Consider the following 21542-nt stretch of genomic DNA (forward strand, 5'->3'; position numbering starts at 1 on the left):
CTAAAAAATGTTAACCTCCCAAGTTTAACAATGTTGTGAGTAAAAACAGTTTCAATAAGTTTTTTTGTCAAAACTCATCAGTTTTCAATAAAAAAATAATGATTACAAACAGACAACTTACGCAAGATTAAATGCATTCAAATATTTTGAGTTTTCTTCGAGAACAAAGCCAAACCCTGCATTGTTGAACTTTTCGTCCGCCATGGCGTATGTCTGACAGTCTTGTAACATGATGTATTCCAGAAGTGAAAAGTCCGACATGAATGCATACTCATTGGTACGCACGTAGCTCAGTGTGGTATCTATGTCTTTAACTATTGGCATACCAGACATTTTAGTCCATATCTGTCTGTATACCGACGATTTAGCAGTCTGTGAACATATAACAGTTAATAGGAATGAATACAAAATATCAAATATTAATATAAACATTAGGAGATGTGGTATGATTGCCAATGAGACAATTATCCACCAGAGTTCAAATGAAGTGGATGTAAGAATACATTTACGAAAGTCTTTCGTGGTTAAATAATTCATTTCGATAGAATAAAACAATACCATCAGTAATCAATTAAAAAGTTCCGATTCGTACAATTATCCTTAGTACTTAATATAATTTATTTTACTGTTTTAAAATTTTTTAAATTAATCTTTGTTAGATTGTCCTTCTTTCTCGTCTATCAGTAAAAGAACAATTACTGACATACAAGCATGTTTCGATAGTTTAAAAATGGATATCTGCTTTTCAGAGTTGCCACCCTTAGCACAAATACAGTTCATGATAGGTGATCTGGGTTACTTGTATTCCCCAGACTTAGGTAATAGTTTAGATAAGATCAGGAAAAAATCTCTTACAGACGTTATGAACGAACGTTCTTTTTTACTTGAAAAAAATTCAAATGTATAATATCATGAAATTTGTGCGAACGTTTTTAGTTTTAATTTTCAAGGTTTCAGTTTTTATGTCTTTTCTGGACTGTATATATGAATATAAACTTGTTACTGTAATCAACTTTTACGAAATAGCCAATGTATTATGTTATTTTAGCACTAATGTAATTATTAGACTTTAAAATATTTGCAAGTATCTTGTATCATGTTTTACTACAATCATATAATGTTGATTGTAAATACTATGTTTTGATAACGCAATACAATATATATATAGTTATACAGCAATTGACGCAATTGATAATAATTAGTTTAATTATAAAAAAAAACCACTGAAATATATATAGATAAAATGACAACATTGGCTGAGGTATAGGGGGAGGGTTGAGATCTCACAAAACATGTTTAACTCCGCCGCATTTTTGCGCCTGTCCCAAGTCAGGAGCCTCTGGCCTTTTTTAGTCTTGTTTGTTTTTTAATTTTAGTTCATTTATATGTTTTGGAGTTTAGTGTGACGTCCATTTTCACTGAACTAGTACACAATTTTATTTAGGGACCAGCTGAGGACATCCTCCGGGTGCGGGATTTTCTTGCTGCGTTGAAGAGCCATTGGTGGCCTTCGGCTGTTGTCTGCTCTTTGGTCAGGTTGTTGTCTCTTTGACATATTCCCCATTACCATTCTCAATTTTAACAATTGATAAGATTTAGTCTTGTAAATGATTTAATTACCTTTTTACATTACTGTATTTACAAAAAATATTGAAGAAATTCATTCAAATTTCCATTAATGTAGGTTGCTTATTATCAGTACAAAACGGAAGAGTTTATATAGATAGTGTTTGTCTTTTTAAATCTGAATATCAATTAAATTCAGTACAATTTCGTTTCCACCGGATATAGGTACCCCGAAGCGGTGGACAAAACAAATGTGAAGTCATGTAAGGTCTAATTCTTCATATTTTTCATTAAATTCTACGTTTTGCTGACAAGTAAAGTTGTGTGATAGTGATTCCTAATAATGTAGCTACTATATAGGACTGGTTATGATCCTTTATAGGCTTTCTCTCTCGTCAAATCCTCAGAATCGGATAAGGGGTACCTGTTCAAGGAAGCATGTGAAGAGTTCAAACTTGTTAAAACACATTTATCCTTCAACTATTCATTTGACGTTTTCGTAGAACAAAGGTATATCATATTTAAGCTTGAACAACAATGTATTTTGAAATAAAATATTGTTTTCACTGAGAAATTCATGTTAATAAAGCGGATAAATTGTACGGCGAATAGTGGCGAATAGTTGTTTACTGTATGGGGATAAGAATAGGGGCTTTTTGTTGTCATTGTTTCTTTGCTTCGGGGTATCTATATCCGATGGTGATGCAACACAGTGAACATGTACCTGAAACAAGGTATGAAGATTTGATCCGGAAAATATCAAGGGTCGAATGTCATTATGATTCGCAAGTTCCTCGAGACTATTGATAGGTGATTCGATGATTGTCACAGTCAAATAGGCAGCAAGATTGGCTGTGTATGTCGCTAACATCAAAATAGTGAAGATCCACCAGACACTTAATATCAGTCGGCCAGATAAAGATCGTGGTCGTTCATCTCCTCCTAAAAATGATCAGAAGTTCAAATATATCATATCAGTACAAACCATGCCCCCCTCAAATTCCACTCCGCTCCATCCAAAAACAAACCCCAAAATACCCTTTCCCCCACAAGAAGAATATTGAAACTAATGCTTGCACATTACATAAAATATGGGTATTTTCGAATTTGAAATCATAATGATGAAATAACAGAATTTAAGGTAACTGTCTTTTATGTAAAGCTCTCATCTTTTTGTCAGATCTCGCTTTTTTCTATTCCCTAATGGATTTTGTAAGCTTATTAAGCATTTGTCTCTGATTTCAGATATCCTGATATTTTATCTTTGAACAGCACTGGATGTATTCACCGAAATTGGTACATAAACACAGAACCATCAATTATGAACATTATTAAATTAACCAGCGATGATAGGAAATGCTTTGTTTACGTTACCTCTATAACATTCTCGACATAACTTTCTCAGTTATAAGAAAAGCAATAGTTTTCCTTTCAAACTTTACAACTATATGCATTGTGACTACTTGGTGATCCCAATATTTAACTAATGTTTTGATTCAGTATCTATTGAAAAGCAATTTGAAATGTCTGTGATATCGAATACTTAACGACCTTATAATTGTCAGTGAGGCATTGAAAATACAGATACTGTATATATTTGAAACCATTACCTTGTTCTACAAAGTATCCATAAACATGCCACATAGACGAACTCAGCTTTGGGGGATTCTGGTGAGGTTCATTGTCTTCTGTCTGGGTAACTGTAGTATCCGAGCTGTATCTGTTGTTCACGTACACCAATACACCAACAACAACTATAGCAACAGCAATCGTTACCCAGACAGATACAGACAATGGTTTGAACATTTTGTACTCTTTATTAGCCTCTACCTTTGGTCTCATTGTGAGAATTCCAATTCCTTCTTCCATATAAGTTGTTGTAAAATCAATCACAGATTCTCTGGCGGATGTTATTGTGAAAGGACCTGCCGCAAAATCTGCTTCCTACAAAAACATTAAATTAAGGCGACAGTAGTTAACCGATTTTCACAATCTCGTTAATCGATTAGGAAGGGACAAATCAAGGTAATAAAAAACTGAGGGAATCGCATGAATTTCAAAAGACCGGGTGCCTTTCCAGGATAGGCGTCTCCTGAAATTCATGCATAATCGGGAATAGGACAAAACCAGTGATATAACAGATCAGATGACTATACTGGTATCAAAAGATCGAAGACTGCGAAAACATGTCACAAGTTGAATTTATGCACATACCATGGCCATTGTATTTCAATGCTCCATGAAATCTGTTAATAACTACAACGGCTCATATCAGAATGAGGAGGCATCATAACATTACCACACACTAAGACAACTACAACGGCTCATATCAGAATGAGGAGGCATCATAACATTACCACACACTAAGACAACTACAACGGCTCATATCAGAATGAGGAGGCATCATAACATTACCACACACTTAGACAACTACAACGGCTCCTATCAGAATGAAATGGTATCATAACATTACCACACACTAAGACAACTACAACGGCTCCTATCAGAATGAAATGGTATCATAACATTACCACACACTAAGACAACTACAAAGGCTCAGATCAGAATGAGGAGGCATCATAACATTACCACACACTAAGACAACTATAACGGCTCATATCAGAATACCACACACTAAGAGTAGTTTGAGCGTTTGGTATTTGACAGTTGTTGTCCATTCGTTCCGTCGATTGATGAAGTCCAACCTTTGATTTTGTCAGTTTGTATGGTTAGGGGAAACAGTAGTTTTACCGATGTTCAAACCTCGTAAATCCATTCAAAACGCACAATTCAAGATCGGAGATGTTTCGACATGGAAATCGTCTCTTGCTTTGAATGAATCATTCGCCATGAGAGTCCTCGCGAAGTCAAAATTGCTCAATAGGAATAAAAAAGACACATTCGGTAAATTTACGGACATGAGGACTATTCTGGTATTTCAAGGTCTAGTTATATTTTATGAATCTGAACAATTTGTTCACAGCTTGTCTAATTTTGGCTACATTTGATTAAGCAACACTGATGGGTCTTTTGTAGACGAAACGCGTACTAATGTTTAAGCTAGGAATGTACTCTAGAAGTTACCCATTTTTGAAAAGTGTATGGTTATCTTTGATTATTTATAAAAGAAATGAATGTACTGTGTTAAAAATGGTGCCGTCAAACTCCAAAATTTAATGTAATCGATGCCGCTACCTATATAGTTCAGTTATTTTTATTCAGGATAAACGTCACCTCATTATCATATCACACTGCATTATAATTGTGGTTTGCTTACATATTTTTCTTTCAATGCTATTTTGCTATTCTTAATTGACTATTAAGCAGGCAGCTTCATATGCTTATATAAGAAGCTTCCCCATTTCAAAATATCAAAGTGCCAAAATGTTTTTTGCGTACAATTCTTCAGTACCGTAGTTACAAAATTTTATTTAATACTAGTAACAGGTTTTAGGTTTTGTGAGTTCCTGGTGAATTATACCTAGAAAAGATTCTCGAATGCACCAAAATTTTACAAGGGATAATCTTATTTTATAGCACAGAGTTAATACTGCTACTAGTGGACGATAAGCTCACGAGGTACCACCAGCTTAGTAGTATTACTTAGATATTGACATGATTTATAACATACATTTCTTGAATACTCTAGATATATTTATGACAAATTAGGGACCTAAGTTTCCTATTCACTCAAGTAAATTTGCACTTATGTGGAATTTGCTATTTTTGAGGTCACTTGTGAAAATGTCCCAACTTCGAAAGGAGCCATGATACATATCCAAGTTTACGATATGGACAGAGGAATTGAGGAAAAGGCTACCATTACCGCCTACCTAAAATGAATTGCTCATCTTAAACCATTTGATGGTAACAGTTTTTTTTAAGAATTAACTGCACCTAAGTTATGCTAAAAAAAGAGGCAGAAAGATAGCAAAGGAAAAACCAAAATGCATGTCTCGAAGAGAAACCGACAACGATATGGGATCACCTCTCCAAAATGTTTAAAAAATAATAGATAAACCGAAGAAAATACCAACAACAATATACAAAACACAACATAGTTTGAAAAGGTGTAATTTTTGGGCAAACTGGTTCTACGTAATGATAATTTTCTGTAGATAATTCTGTGCGATCAGAATTAGTATGTCAGACAGTGCCAGACCTATTTGCAGACTGCTGAAAAGTATAGCACTTTTCGTGCATCCAAAACATTTTTTGGGGATTAACTTGACAATAAACAGGAAAGCCCAAACCTAAACATTGTAAAGCCAGTGATGTATGAATACATACAAAGTTAAGAGCTATATGATTTAAAGGGGTCTTAAAAGAATATCGTAATTCATCAAAGGTCAAATCTACTTGAGTTAGATGTATATACCTAACCTTGTGAGCTAGGACGTTAAACATATTCACGGTTTGTGTAAATTACGGAGAAGGGTATATCTATCTAACCTCACAAGTTCCATCACAGAGTATATCTTTCTAACCTCACAGGTTATCATCAGCTCAGTAGTTAGTACTTCGGTACTGACATGATTTTTAACAAACCTTCTAAAATTGTCCGTTAATAAATTTTAAAATTAAAAGAAACTAAGGTTTCAACTCCCTCAAGCACAGTTCACCTTAGATAAATTTTACTATTTGTCTTAGGTCCTTTATGGTAATATAGCTCTTCAACTGTTTAGGTTATTATACATTCTTAGGTTTCACATATTATTCGGCTTTGAGCATTCCTGATGAAGGTAAATCCAGAAAAGCGCCTCTGACGCATGAAATTTATAACGTGTTGTTTTCATTTTTCCCAATCTGAATATGTTTAATAACCTACTTATAAAAATTAAACTACCTTCTGGCAATTAAATATATTCTTAAACAAAATATGACATGATGTGTATAAATAGAGACAACAATTTATAAATTTCGTGCATCCGAAGTCGTTTTCTGGATATACCTTCATCATGAACGATCAAACCTTAACGTCTGAAAGCCAGAGACAGACACAATATTAAATAGTTAAATGCTATCATTTACTCACATTACGCATTACCATACCAACCATTCCATTCCAAGTCCCATCATCCTCTAGACTTCCGTAGGCATTGTCGGAAGGGGACACAATCTCATAACTTAAACAAATACAAAATAATATTTTAATTGTGATTACTTCTTTTATATATGGCCCCTACATGAAAAATATAAAACAATTCAATTGAGAAAACTAACGGCCTACTTTATCACAAAAAAATTTACGAAAAACAAATATGACAGACAGAATTTATTTATTTTGCAAAAATTATCTCCGTACTCCTAACAACAAAATTATTATATTTAAATTTACCTGTGTACGTTATTTTATTAAGCGCCATTTTGTCCAAGGTTAAAGTTGTCTTTTTGACATTGTTTTACATCCCCCCTTTTTCGTTGTGTCATAGATCAAATTTATTCGCTCATTTTATGTTTACTTGTTTTTGTTAATATGTCTTTTTGATTGAGTTAAGCCATTTCAATTGATACTTTATAGATAGTGTGTCTTTCTATCTTGTAATGTTACACTACTAGTTCAGGTTAGGGTGAATGTTGGCGCCTGTTAAAACGTTTAACCCGCAGCATTTGTTTGCACCTGTCCTAAGTCAGGAAAATGTTTCAGTGGTTGTCGTTTGTTGATGTGGTTCTTAAGTGTTTCTCGTTTCTCGTTTTTTATATAGATTAGACCGTAGGTTTTCATGCATGGTTTTACATTAGTCATTTTGGGGCCCTTTATAGCTTGTGTTCGGTGTGAGCCAATGTTCCGTGCCGTACTTTGACCTATAATTGTTTACTTTTTACACATTGTGACTTGGATGGAGAGTTGTCTCATTGGCACTCATACCACATCTTTTTATTTCTATGAACCAACGACAACCACTGAACTACAGGCTCCTGACTTGGGACAGGCACATAAAAAATATGGCGTGGTTAAACATGTTTGAAGGCTCCAACCCTCCACCTAACCCTGCACAGTGTATGTTTGGTACTAAAAAGAGAGGCGAAAGATACAAAAGGGATATTCCAACTCATAAGTCGAAAACAAACTGGCAATGCCTTGGCAGAAAACAAAAAAACGACGAAAAGCCAAACAGTATTAAAGCAACAGTACTTTACCGATGTTCAAATTTCCTAAATCGATTAAGAAATCAATCAGGGTAACAATAAAAAACTGAGGGATATTTTTAGGGTTGAAGAAAGTTTAAATGAAATCAAATCGCCGTTTGACATTCAACATCCTTCCTAAATTATCTATGTCTCTAAAGGCAAAACCTAAAGCATAGATAAGGGTTGTTTCGTTTCCAATATTTTCCTATATAATTAAAACTTTAATATAAATAACTTCTAGACTAAAATCTTTTATAGTATCATTATAAAATGCTTGCCATATGTCATAAATGACTGTTCGTGAAGACTTGGCTTGATGGACGCTTTCTCTAACATGAACAACTTTTGATACCTCCAGAAAGTATTGCGAGATAAATAAAAAGAAATAAAATCGAATGTTATATCTAAAAAAGGGACATAAAGTAGTATAACACTGAAAAATCACAAGCTAAATGCCTAAGGCCATACGATTACCTGTAATGTTTAACATCTTTGTCTTTTGGTCTATGGATACTGTTTAATTGACAACCAAAACACATCTATAATTTTGTACAACTAAGTAATTGTTTCATCCGATATTCATAACATTTGTCTTTTTACTTTTTTTTTCCATTTCATTTTTGTTTTTAAAAATCAACGGTAATTGGAGAAAAATTTGACAGACATAGCACCATTCATAGCATATTCTACTTACTTGAAGTTAAATTTCAAAGCTAGCTGGTCTAGGATGTCGATACAGAAACCACTGTGTGTTGTCCGGTTGTTGTCATCACTGTTGAAGAAAACGAACGGATCAAGCTGAAATTATATGTATATAACATTACCAGCCCTGTAGTAAGTACCTCTGTGTTGACATGCAATATCATTTTTAAGTTTAATTATTTGTAAATTGACTATTTATAAAATGTTGAATCAGTCGAAACATTTATTTTATTTTCTATCCAGAACCAAATATAGCCTTAGCCGTATTAAGCACAAGCATTTATTATGGAACATTTTGGATTTTAATGCTCCTCGACTTTTTTTTTGTCTTGCATTTTTTTTAAAACTAAAATGATTTAGATCGCAAACTTATTTTTCTGTCGCTTATGGCGTACATTCTATAAATCTATAGATCTACAAGCAGTTCATGTTTTTTTTATGGTTGGTATTTGAATATACTTTATAATTGTTTTGCGTCTAGAGTGCCTTTCAGGATTTACCTTCTTCAGGAACACCCAAAAACAACATTTAAAAGCCAAGGATGTAAAATACACAGAATCGGTATGAGCTATATGACCAAAACGGGACCTTAAAACTATAGCTTAATTTATCTGACGTCAATTTTTCCTGAAGAAACTTTAACCCTAGTTTCTTAGTAATTTCTTAACCTATCAACCGGAAATGTTTTGAAAGATATGTTATTAATCACGCCAGTACCGAAGCACTAGTTACTGAGATGATTATACTCCCGTTGATTAACAGTCCACCGTTAATATTGAAAATAGCTCTTAATAAATGTCGTACGTCCGAAGTATAAAATATAAAAATAAGAAGATGTGGTATTATTGCCAATGAGACAACTCTCCAAAAGAGACCAACTCTCCACAAGAGACCAAATTACATAGAAGTTAACAAATATAGGTCACCGTACGGCCTTCAACAATTAGCAAAACCCATAGCAAATAGTCAGCTATAAAAGGCCCCGAAATTACAAATGTAAATCAATTCAAAAAAGAAAATTAACAGCCTTATGTATGTACAAAACAATGAACGAAAAACAAGTATGAATTTATATTTAGAAGCATAAATGATACTTAATGTAGTTCAACTAGCTCTAAATGGAAAAAATCCATAAAAAAACCGAATTACTGTCTAATAACATATACTTTGCCTTAAAATAAAGTAAATTACAGTCACAATTTTTAGTTCTTCCGTATTTTGGCCACAGTGATCTTTTAAACATAAAGAAATTAGTGCATGTAACCTTGTAAAATCGTATAATGATCAATAGACCATTTTGTGTCATTGGGTTACTGTCATGATGACAAACAGTTTAGTTTTTTATGTTATGATTAGTATACTGCTTTTTGTCTTTGGTCGTTTTTTTTTCTTTTCTGCCAAGGCATTGTCAGTTTGTTTTTGATTTATGGTATCTTTCGCCTCTCTTTTACACCTTTCTTTCTTCATATCTAATATGTTATCAACATGTTTGCATGTTATCCATGCAATCAATATTTTTATATATTTCTGTCAAAGACAGAATGAATACAATATTTCAAATTTACTTGTTTTGTAAAATATTGCTGGTAAGGATATAAGAACAAAGAAATTTTAATTGGAATGATGACTTAATTTGATTTGAGTTATGATTTTGATGATTTGTAGAAGTGATAGATCAACTATTGCAACACATTCTGTTGGGAGAAAAAATTTTCATTCGTCATTTGGAAATCATTTGAAATGTCTTCTGGGTATTTTTAATCACGAAAGATTTAAACGTTAATATATTGCAACAGGAACTAATCTTGTGTTAAACGATTTTATGAATGGATTTTTTTTGTAAAACGGTAAAACAGAACATATATGTTATCAAGGTGATTATTTAATTACAATCCTATATCCAATGAATGTGAAGTAATTTGTAGAATTTATATAATTATGCTCGAAAATTTAAAACGTTTTGACATATTAAATGACATTTCTTCGTTTTGATGTAGTTACTTTTTAAATGTACTTGTGTAATTTGTATACAATATTTGTGTAACGCTCTCATTTCTTTGTTAAAACGGTATGAATAGTTCCCTAAGGCTAACCATGAGGAGTAAGATCTAAAGTGAAAATACCAACTGATATGGCGAAGACAAACCGACAAAACCATGGAAAATAAACTAACAAAAAACGTCTAGAAGACAAATAACAGTCTACAATACACTCTATGTAAACATTGAGCAACAAAATCATTCGAAACAAGGGAAAATATTACACAACAAACAACCAATTGTAACTAATAAAATAAAGTTGAAGGCCGTACAGTTGCCTATAATTGCTATTAAAATAAGGAGATGTAGTAAGATTGCCAATGAGACAACTATCCACCAATTAAGTGGATGTATGCAACTATATGCAACCTACAACAATGGGAAAACGCATACCGTATAGTCGGCTATAAAAGGCCCCGACATAAGAAATATGAAAAAATTTAAAGAAAAAAAAACTGCCTAATTTAAAACAAAATAATTTACGATAAAAAATTATGACAGATATGAACCAACGACAACCACTGAACAACAGGCTCCTGGCTTGGGACAGACACATAAAGAATGTGGCGGGGCTAAACATGTTTGTGAGCGCTCAACCCCCCACTAACCCGGAACAGTGGTTGTACAGCACAACATGAGTACAAACTATAAAATCAACTGAAAAGGGCTCCACTCATCAGATCGATACAAAGCAGAAAAATATCTAACAAAACCACAGACCAGACGTGGCAGGGTATTTATACATTCCTCACATCAAAAAAGACACAACGTACAGATCTGAAGGTTCTCGCAGTTACTGACATTTAGTTTAAAGCCAATAACAACTAATAAAAAAAAACATGCATGTAAGACTAAAACTACACTTCATTTGAACTTTGGTCGATAGTTGTCTCATTGGCAATCATATCACATCTCCTTAATTTTAAATTGTAATAGTTGACATGTAGGCTTGCGGTAGGGGATAATTTTAAAAAAATTTCAACAAACACCGGCAGAAGACAGACAGCTTAAAGACTAAATATTTAATATATAACAATTAGCAAATACGGAAGTATCGATTACCGGAAGTGCTGCTACTTTTAGCGTTGCATTGTTGAAGTCGATAAATTCATTTCCAAACAATCTACTTGTCATCAGCGAGATTCCATCGTCCTTTGACCAATTGCCCATATACTTCCATGAATCTGTCAAACTGTTTTCAGTACTGCAAATCTGGTATTCAGAATAATTCATTACATTGTTTTGTTGAAATGTCTACAATGAAAAGAAATCCAAGTTAAAAGGGAGGAAGATAATAATAAAGAAAACAACAAAGAAAAACAGCCAACATTGGAGAATGAAAAAGTAAAAACGACACATACAAAACAATAAACAAAAAACACAAACACTTTTAGCAATTTTACAAGCAGAACCAAATACAATGAAAGTCCCAACTATGTATTGGCTTCCGAAGCTACACAAAACACCTTACAAATATAGATTCATTTCGTCTTCAAGCCATTGTTCCATTACTAAATTGTCTATTCTTCTTACCAGTACACTTGGTACAATCAAAAACCTGATAATAAATTGTTCAAATAAGGCCTTCGAAAATAGTGGAATTAATTACTTTTGGAGTGTCAAGAACTCGTTGGAAGTACTTGATAAATTACATGCATATATTGGTGATTTTGAATCTGTTCAAAGTTTTGATTTTTCTACCCTATATACCACATTGCCTCACATTCTCATTAAGAAAAAATTCACACACCTAATTAAATGGGCATTTAAAAAGTCAGAATGTGAATATATATGTTCAAACTCTTTTAGGTCATTTTTTAGTAGCAATAAACAAAAAAACTATGTCAATTGGACATGCTTTGATACTATATATGCCCTTGAATTTTTACTAGATAACATTTTTGTTCGCTTTGGAGATTCCGTATATCGTCAGGTTATCGGAATTCCAATGGGGACTAACTGTGCACCACTTATTGCGGACCTTTTTTTGTATTGCTATGAGTTACAATTTATGACAAAAATCAGCAAAGACCCATCGAAACAACATCTGATACACAAATTTAATAATACTTTTAGATATTTGGATGATATTTTGGCTCTCAATAATGACGACTTCAGTATGTATACTAAAGAAATTTATCCTGTTGAACTTACTTTAAATAAAGCTAATACTAACAATGACCACTGCCCTTTCCTCGATCTTGATATCTATATCATTAATGGAAAGCTTTATACTAAAATATATGATAAAAGAGATGATTTTTCATTTCCTATCGTTAATTATCCATTTTTAGATGGTGACGTTCCCTTGTCACCATCTTACGGTGTTTATATATCTCAACTTGTACGATTCGCTCGTGTATGTAACAATGTTTTAGATTTTAACGAGAGAAATTTATGTATAACTGAAAAATAATTACTCCAGGGTTTTCGATATCACAAACTAGTCAAAACATTTACTAAATTTTATCATCGGTATAAGGACATCATTCGTAAGTATAGCTCAACATGCAGACTTCTTATACGTTCAGGTATTTCACATCCAATTTTTTATGGAAATATTCTTTACAAAGCACAAAAATGTCAGTATTCACCTCTGAAGCTAACAAAACCTTTAAATAGACTTATTAAGAAGGGATATAGTTACGATACTGTTGTCAGGTCATTAAAGATTGCATATTTTGGCGTTAATATTGATTCACTTATAGGGTCTTTGCATCGGCACTAAACACATTTATTTAAAAACCAGTTGTTGGCATGACACGGGTTATGTTCTTCTCATATATGTTATGATGGTATGATACTAAACCCCTAACGGGAAGGATTGTGCCTGATATTCATATGATGAAGACATAATCTTTCAATCAGTTTAATTGAAGTCTGGAGCTGGCATGTCAGTTAACTGCTAGTAGTCTGTTGTTATTTATGTATTATTGTCATTTTGTTTATTTTCTTTGGTTACATCTTCTGACATCAGACTCGGACTTCTCTTGAACTGAATTTTAATGTGCGTATTGTTATGCGTTTACTTTTCTACATTGGCTAGAGGTATAGGGGGAGGGTTGAGATCTCATAAACATGTTTAACCCCGCCGCATTTTTGCGCCTGTCCCAAGTCAGGAGCCTCTAGCCTTTGTTAGTCTTGTATTATTTTTAATTTTAGTTTCTTGTGAACAATTTGGAGTTTAGTATGGCGTTCATTATCACTGAACTAGTATATATATTTGTTTAGGGGCCAGCTGAAGGACGCCTCCGGGTGCGGGAATTTCTCGCTGCATTGAAGACCTGTTGGTGACCTTCTGATGTTGTCTGTTCTATGGTCGGGTTGTTGTCTCTTTGACACATTCCCCATTTCCATTCTCAATTTTACACATAGAAACTGGAAAATTCGGATACCCAGCTAGTGGCACCAAACAATGAATTTCTAATGAAAAACATACAAAAAAACCTAAGTCGTTTAATGGCCAGCTGGTGTATGTTAATGCATACAAAAAATAGCAAAAATTACCAAAAGTAATGGAGACACTCAATTCCATCGAAAGGAAAGATGTACCAATAAAGACGAACAACAACGAGTATGACATAGTGTTGTTGTATTAACTATAATTACCATTTCAATTTAGAATATATATGAACTGGCGTCAAAAAAATACGATGCTTTTGTATGTCTAATGATTTTTCTCGCTCATGTTCTACATTTACGACCACAATGGGTGTTGCTTGTCACTCCTTGTTTTTCGCAAACGGAAATTCACGTAAATGAGTCTTGCAAATTTTAATTTTCAAGTTTATTCAATGTGTTATATCTGTCAACCACAACAAACAACCGCAATGCCTTTCATTTCTTTCAAATCTTCTTTGCAACTTAGAAAGTAAGTTTTTACAAATAAACTACTACCTTGAAAACCTCCATAGCAAGAGTCCTATTTCTTGGCGTACTTTTTTGTCGGCAATCAATTGGTTCTAACGCTGTTACGTTTGTTGTAAGCACAACTTCTGAAAATATTTCCAACATGGCTTTTATGGCATCGGATAAAAATATTGCTGAATCCTAGAAATAGAAGCATGATAATATTCATTTTTTTGTATACAACATAAATGGGTTCAAATACTTACGTAATGGTTACTGATGAAGAAGGCATTATTGTTGAAGGCCGTATGGTGATCTATACTTGTTAACTTATATGTCATTTGGTCTCTGGTGCAGACAATTGGCAATCATGCCACATCTTCTTATTTTAATATTATCATGATATATAGACTGCCAAAATAACAGCAGTATTAACAGAAACAGTGATGATGTGTGAGAGCAAGGCCATTTCCGAAGTTGAAGTCAATAAAACTGCCCTAAGGGCAGTTGGTTTATCACGATGATGTCCTCTTCATAGGTAACATTTTTTTTCATCATAGAAACAGAATTTTTAGACAAAAGGGGCGTTTCTCTAGAATCGTGACAGGACAGTGTCATGTTTTTTTTTCAGATGGATTTTATAAACGGAATATTAAAGAATGATATTTGATCACGTTTACACAATGAAAAAGTTGAATTAATATCTAATATGAAATAAATATTTATACTTTCTATTACCGATTAATGCACAAGTTATCATTAACAAATACAGAACATGTCGACACGAAAATTGAATGGACCATAAGGATTGAATGGCGTAAATGTACCGAGTTACGGTCATCCTGGACTTGTTCTTTTCGTCAATAAACCCCTTGCCATAATGATGCGTCTGTTATGCAGTATGGGATGTTTAAATATGTAGCCACGTCTGTTCGAAATGCGGAAGCTTAATTCCTTTTGGGATCTTTTTATGTTTTTGTTGGATGATGACATAATCGTATCATTTTATTTTTTAAGTTCTAAATAAAAGTATGATAATGCATGAGGATGGCACTCATAATGAACACACAGTTGATTTAAGCCTACGTATATTTGAAGTAGAAATGATAATGGACTTAAACAATGAACTACTACTTAATAAGAGAATACGTACCATTTCCCTGGAATAGTTGGATTTACAGGTTCCTTGATCAGATATCAAACCTTTGAATTGATTTCTCAGTAAGACGACGAAGCTATCATTATATTGACTTCTATTTACCAGTTGTGTGTCACCAGACATCAGTACCCATGGAAAGTTCGAACTACCGACATGACCCTATGATTATAAAACGTGTTTTTTTTAATTTTTACTTTTATCGGTTTATTCGGAGACTAAAGCATCTGTATTTCTGTTATTGCAATAATCTGTTTTTAAAAGCTGTTTTAACATGTGCACTTGAGCTAAATAAATAAAAATAGGTAACATATTGACTGGTTAAAATTCCAAAAATTGCCTAGAGCTGGGTTGATCTATGACTTTGACTAAAATGTGTGAAATTTTCAGATGTCATAGGATTTGTCTTGCTTTCCCGCTGACATTTTACCCAGAAATTATTTTATCCACATGTTAACCATATGGAATGAAATTATCAGTCGTGTATTTAGCAGATGAATTCTGTACCTGCGATATTATATCCTCTATTGTATCAGTTGCCGTTACAACAAAGATTCCATCAGGTGCATGTCTTTCTATATAGTGTATATATTGCGATGGTACAGCGTAGTTGTTGGTTCTGACCATTCTTGTTGAAACAGAATTCAGAGACAGTTGCTTGAGTAGATCTGTCAGGCACAATGAACCTTAAGAAAAATATTAGTGTTATTTTTTTTTGTTATGTATCGTAATAGTGTCACTTTAATATTTAAACAGGTCATTCGTCCGTCATCTTATTGGTCCAAATATCATTATTCCGACATTCATTTGGTTCAGTCCGTCCGTATTATTACTGCAAATCTACCGAACCTTTACTGCTACCATATATATAGATATAAGAAGATGTGGTATGAGTGCCAATGAGACAACTCTCCATCCAAGTCAAAATTTATAAAAGTAAACCATTATAGGTCAAAGTACGGTCTTCAACAAGGAGCCTTGGCTCACACCGAACAGCATGCTATAAAGGGCCCCAGTGAACATACACTGAACAAATAAATTTGACATATGATACTATGTAAATACAAAATAAATAAACTGCCAATTTTTGAAAAATATTTTCATTTTGGTTTCATTTTAGATATGTCTTAGTATGCGATCAAAATTATTTTGTGACATTGTAATCAGAAGTCTCATTTCAATATATGTCTATTATTCATACTATTTACCTGTATAATTTGCGCAAATGAAATGTTTTATTTTGGCGGAAATAAAATACGGTTTGTGGCGCAATTGAAAGATTTTTTTGGCGCAAATGAAATGCCAATTGGTGCAAAAGCAAAGCACTGCATAAGATCTCCATACTCATACATTCCCACCAACAAAATAGAAAGCATATGTGTATGCAGTAATCACAGTATAATACGGTCACATCCTTACTGCAAACACATACATGGTTTTGAACTTGAGACTTAAACAACGAGAACGTCAATTAAGAACACTTGGCAATAAAGAAGAATAATGTTCAAGGTTTGACATCCGCCCAGTTTATCTTACACTTTCAAAACTCTAAAATAGACATTGCTCGTTGTTGTACATTTATTTTTCAAATCGATGAAAACATATATTTAGAGTGCTGCAGTAGATAGCCTTATATTGGCGCGATATGTTTTTCCGAAATAGGTTTTGAACGATTATTCATATTTAAATATTCGACTGATTACCAAGTTTTACATTTCAATTTTCTATGCTCTTATAAATATAGAACACACTTACTGTAAGTATGGTCATAATAAAGTAGTACATTGCGCCAAAGCTTATACGCAGCAACGTCGGCTAACAGTGTATTACTGTAAGTACAGTCTGGTCGTAACTGTATCATTCGGATGCTGGTCACGTGACAGAAATCACGAATCACTACAACAGTCGGTACGGAATTGAATATCTTCTGTTTCTCTAATACCATGGCTGTCCTACAGTCAACAAATAGGACAAATCCGTCAACAGACGCAGCTGCCAACTCACAAACTGTTAAATAATATATTAGACAAATAGTAATTCAAAATAAACAAAAGATAGGGGGCGTGCAAAAGAAAACAACACTGTTTTATCTCTTGATTTCTAAATCACAAAGTGTTTGAATTAAAACCGATCAGATATTCTGCAGAAGTGAACAAGATGTTGAATCCACAAGTAGAAAAATCAAAGACAACATTATAGGCGATTATAAAGTCAGTTTGGTATTAATGGGGGAACATTTGATTCTTTTAAAGTTTCTGCATAATGATGCAGTGAAATATCGGCTGCGTGTCACAGCATAAAGACATCATTCGAGCGAGCGCAATAAATGAGGTTAAACCCTATCATTTTGTGTCGAGCAGCTAATATTTTATGTAGTTTTGAAATGATCTTTCGGAACGGTATTTCTCTGTTTTTTTAACATCAAAATTTACATAATCGAGAAGAGGTTTAAATACACCACCTTCTGCAATAAAATAAAGTATCGTATTATATAAGACAATATATGTTGACTTTGGTACGTAGTTATCCAAAAAATCCTTAAACTATTTCTAAAAATGTTTTTCTTTGTTATTTGTTGTTGTATTTGTTTGTCTATCCTCAAAGGCGTTAATAATTTTTATAACCATCGTGTGGTACCTTTTTTCATGTTGAGTAATTTTATATGTTTGATTTCTTCGTACATACTCCAGTCCATAGAATTGTTTCATTTTAAAGAAATTGGAAAATATTCAAAACTTTAATTTACACAAAGTATTTTCAATACAACTGTTTTATTTTCTAATACGAAGTCTTTGTATTGGAATTTTAATTTGTATATTAGTCTTTTCGTTTAAAAGGCTAGTTCAACAACAATTAAGATACTTTTGTCTGATTTTTAAATAAGATAAATAAATAATAATTTTATTGTATGAATTTTTCACATATTGATTAACATAGCAATATACATAAACGATTAAACATACATTTATATAAAACAATTAAACATACATTTATATAAAACAATCAATACAAGGCCATTCAATTTGACAAATGACAATACAATAATAATTTGTATTAACAACTCACTATCAATAACACAGTACTTGTATCTCATTATAAAAATAAACTTTTTAAATTATTTATGAAAATCTTAAAATATTTGACGTGAGAGACGGATTTAAAGAAGGAATTAGTGTGTTTACACTTTTACACATTCTAAGAAAAGTTAAATCATAAAACTTATATTTACATCTATAACCGGTATAGCAAACGTCTTTCTACGGTCTAACATATGTTTGACACACAAGGCATATACTATATAATACACGTTCTTAAAAATCAAAACCTGTTAATCTTAATCTCTATCTTTAAAACAAATTGCTTTAATTCAGAAAGTGTTTTGGAATGAATAAAATGAAGCAGAAATAACAAAACTTAAAAACATTACATATTGTAAGCAGCACATTTTCTTGGGTCGAAATACAGATATACGCTGTTGCTCCTCTAAATCCTTTACGCGATATTTTAGTCTTAGATACATGATTTTTCATTAGTTGTTATTGGTTTTGAACTAGCCGCCAGTAACTGCAAGCACTCTCAGATCAGTACTTTGTGTCTTCTTTGTTTTGAGGGATGTATAAATACCCTGCGACTTCCGGTCTGTGTTTTTAGATATTTTTCTGCTTTGTATCGATCTGATCAGTTCAGCCCTTTTCAACTGGTTTTTATAGTTTGTTCGTATGGTGTACTGTTCCAGGTGAGGGGAGGATTGGCGCCTTCAAACATGTTTAACACCGCCACATTTTGTATGTGACTGTCCCAAGCCAAGAACCTGTAGTTCAGTGGTTGTCGTTTGCTCATGTCAGTCATATTTTTTTCGGAAATTGTTTATTATAAATTAGGCCGTTAATTTTCTCAATTGAATTGTTTCATAATTTTCATGTCGGGGCCTGTTATAGCCGTCTATACGGTATGGGTTTTTCTCATGGTTGCCTATAATTGCATACATCCACTTAATTTGAACATTGGGGGATAGTTGTCTCATTGGCAATCATACCAAATCTCCTTATTTTTAAACTAACAGTTCAACAAATTGTATGCATATATATATATATTTCTCTAATTCTTCGTCAATTTATCCCTTTCTGCACCCATTGTATAAAAAAAATTTAATCAACGTGTGGTTCGTTTGATCTCAGTTCTTCATTGGTTAAAATCCGATTATGACGTCGAATTTTCTTGCTTTCCTCTGAATTTCCTATTGTGACGGCATGAAAAAAGGCGACCATGCCTGATGACGTCACATAGAAAGAACACATCTTTTTGCAGATCATTCGAAAAGAAGGAATAAATTTGCCTGCGTATTGTTTGAAAATCATTAGAGAAACAGATTCCACCACCAAATCTCGTGTAATACGATATTTATCCACTCTCGGCAGTTAAATTTTAAATATTTAAAACGCTCGGCGAGCCTCGCGTTTTAAATTTGAAAATTTAACTGTCTCGAGTGGATAAATATCGTATCACACTCGATGCAGTGGTAGAATCTATATATATATGAACGTTTTACTTTTATCAACCTTGAAAACGAGATTAAGTTGTAAATTTACAAAAAATTCAAACAAAAATGTCTAGTTTTACATTATCTTTCTCTTTACATAACTTTGCAATTGTGACAAATAAAATGGCAACCATAAATGATGCCCATTTAAATATAAAAAAAAATGTATCTTATAAAAAATCCATTAAAAAAATGATTTCTACCAAAACGTTTTCGTATCTGGACCAACACGTGGTTGCTTAATGTATAAAGATGGCAACAAAAACGTTATCGTATCTGGACCAACACGTGGTTACTAAATGTATAAAGATGGCAACCAAAACGTTATCGTATCTGGACCAACATGTAGTTGCTTAATGTATAAGGATGGTAACCAAAACGTTATCGTATCTGGACCAACACGTGGTTGTTAAATGTATAAAGATGGCAACAAAAACGTTATCGTATCGGGACCAACGTGTGGTTGCTTAATGTATAAAGATGGCAACCAAAACGTTATCGTATCTGGACCAACGTGTGATTGCTTAATGTATAAAGATGGCAACCAAAACGTTATCGTATCTGGACCAACACGTGGTTGTTAAATGTATAAAGATGGCAACAAAAACGTTATCGTATCGGGACCAACGTGTGGTTGCTTAATGTATAAAGATGGCAACCAAAACGTTATCGTATCTGGACCAACGTGTGATTGCTTAATGTATAAAGATGGCAACCAAAACGCCATTGTATCTGGATCAACGTGTGGTTGCTTAATGTATAAAGATGGCAACCAAAAACGCTATCGTACCCGGACCAACGTCTTTATGTATAAAGATGGCAACCAACACGTTATCGTATCTGGACCAACATGTGGTTGCTTAATCTATAAAGATGGCAATCAAAACGTTATCGTATCTGGACTTACACGTGGTTACTAAATGTATAAAGATGGTAACCAACCTAAACGTTATCGTATCTGGACCAAAACGTGGTTGCTAAATGTATAAAGATGGCTACCAAAACATTATCGTATCTGGACCAACATGTGGTTACTAAATGTATAAAGATGGTTACCAAAACGTTATCGTATCAGGACTAACATGTTTTTGCTAAATGTATAAAGATGGTTGCTTAGTTTATCTTACCTTTATTTGTGAAATCAAATATTTTGTTCTCAGTTGTGACGTTTACTACTTCTAACATGACGTCATTAGTTTGCGCTGTCTCGTTTTCAAATGGACCTTGCCAAACGTCACCCTGGACTAAAACAACTGTAAGTAAACAAGCTTAAAGTGATGTTAATTGTGTAAAAATCTCCAATACCATAGTCGTGCAAAAGTGTGGAAGGTTTAGTTTTATCTTTGAGATGAAGAACAGTAATAAAAGTGCTGTTCCTTTGCTATTGTTTTGTCGTTGAAGTCTACTCTATAAATAAGCTTGGACAAAAATAAGCAAATATGCATGCGATCGTTCAGCAATTGACCCCATTATATTTATTTTGCCATTTAAATTAGAATTAATTTCAAATGCAAATACTATTTGATTGGTCAGATCGAACCCAATTAAGCGACAAACA

The 21542-nt window shown here is 33.2% G+C and overlaps 2 protein-coding genes across 3 annotated transcripts in view; one reads left to right on the plus strand and one right to left on the minus strand.

Annotated features, from left to right (window-relative positions):
* The window catches only part of LOC127709646 (glutamate receptor 3-like), a 73697-nt gene extending 65270 nt beyond the window's left edge, over window positions 1-8427 (minus strand). Inside the window, exons 1-5 of the mRNA XM_052215253.1 lie at window positions 8393-8427; window positions 6602-6692; window positions 3177-3510; window positions 2291-2508; window positions 122-372 (exon numbers count right to left, since the gene is read on the minus strand). Coding sequence (XP_052071213.1) covers window positions 122-372; window positions 2291-2508; window positions 3177-3510; window positions 6602-6625 — 827 coding nt within the window. The 5' untranslated portion in view covers window positions 6626-6692; window positions 8393-8427. The remainder of the gene's footprint in view (window positions 1-121; window positions 373-2290; window positions 2509-3176; window positions 3511-6601; window positions 6693-8392) is intronic.
* The window catches only part of LOC127707552 (perlucin-like protein), a 204840-nt gene that overhangs the window by 93008 nt on the left and 90290 nt on the right, over window positions 1-21542 (plus strand). The window lies entirely within an intron of this gene.

This window comes from Mytilus californianus, unplaced genomic scaffold (genome assembly GCF_021869535.1).
Source record: "Mytilus californianus isolate M0D057914Y unplaced genomic scaffold, xbMytCali1.0.p SCAF_7, whole genome shotgun sequence".
In the NCBI taxonomy this organism is placed as follows: domain Eukaryota; kingdom Metazoa; phylum Mollusca; class Bivalvia; order Mytilida; family Mytilidae; genus Mytilus; species Mytilus californianus.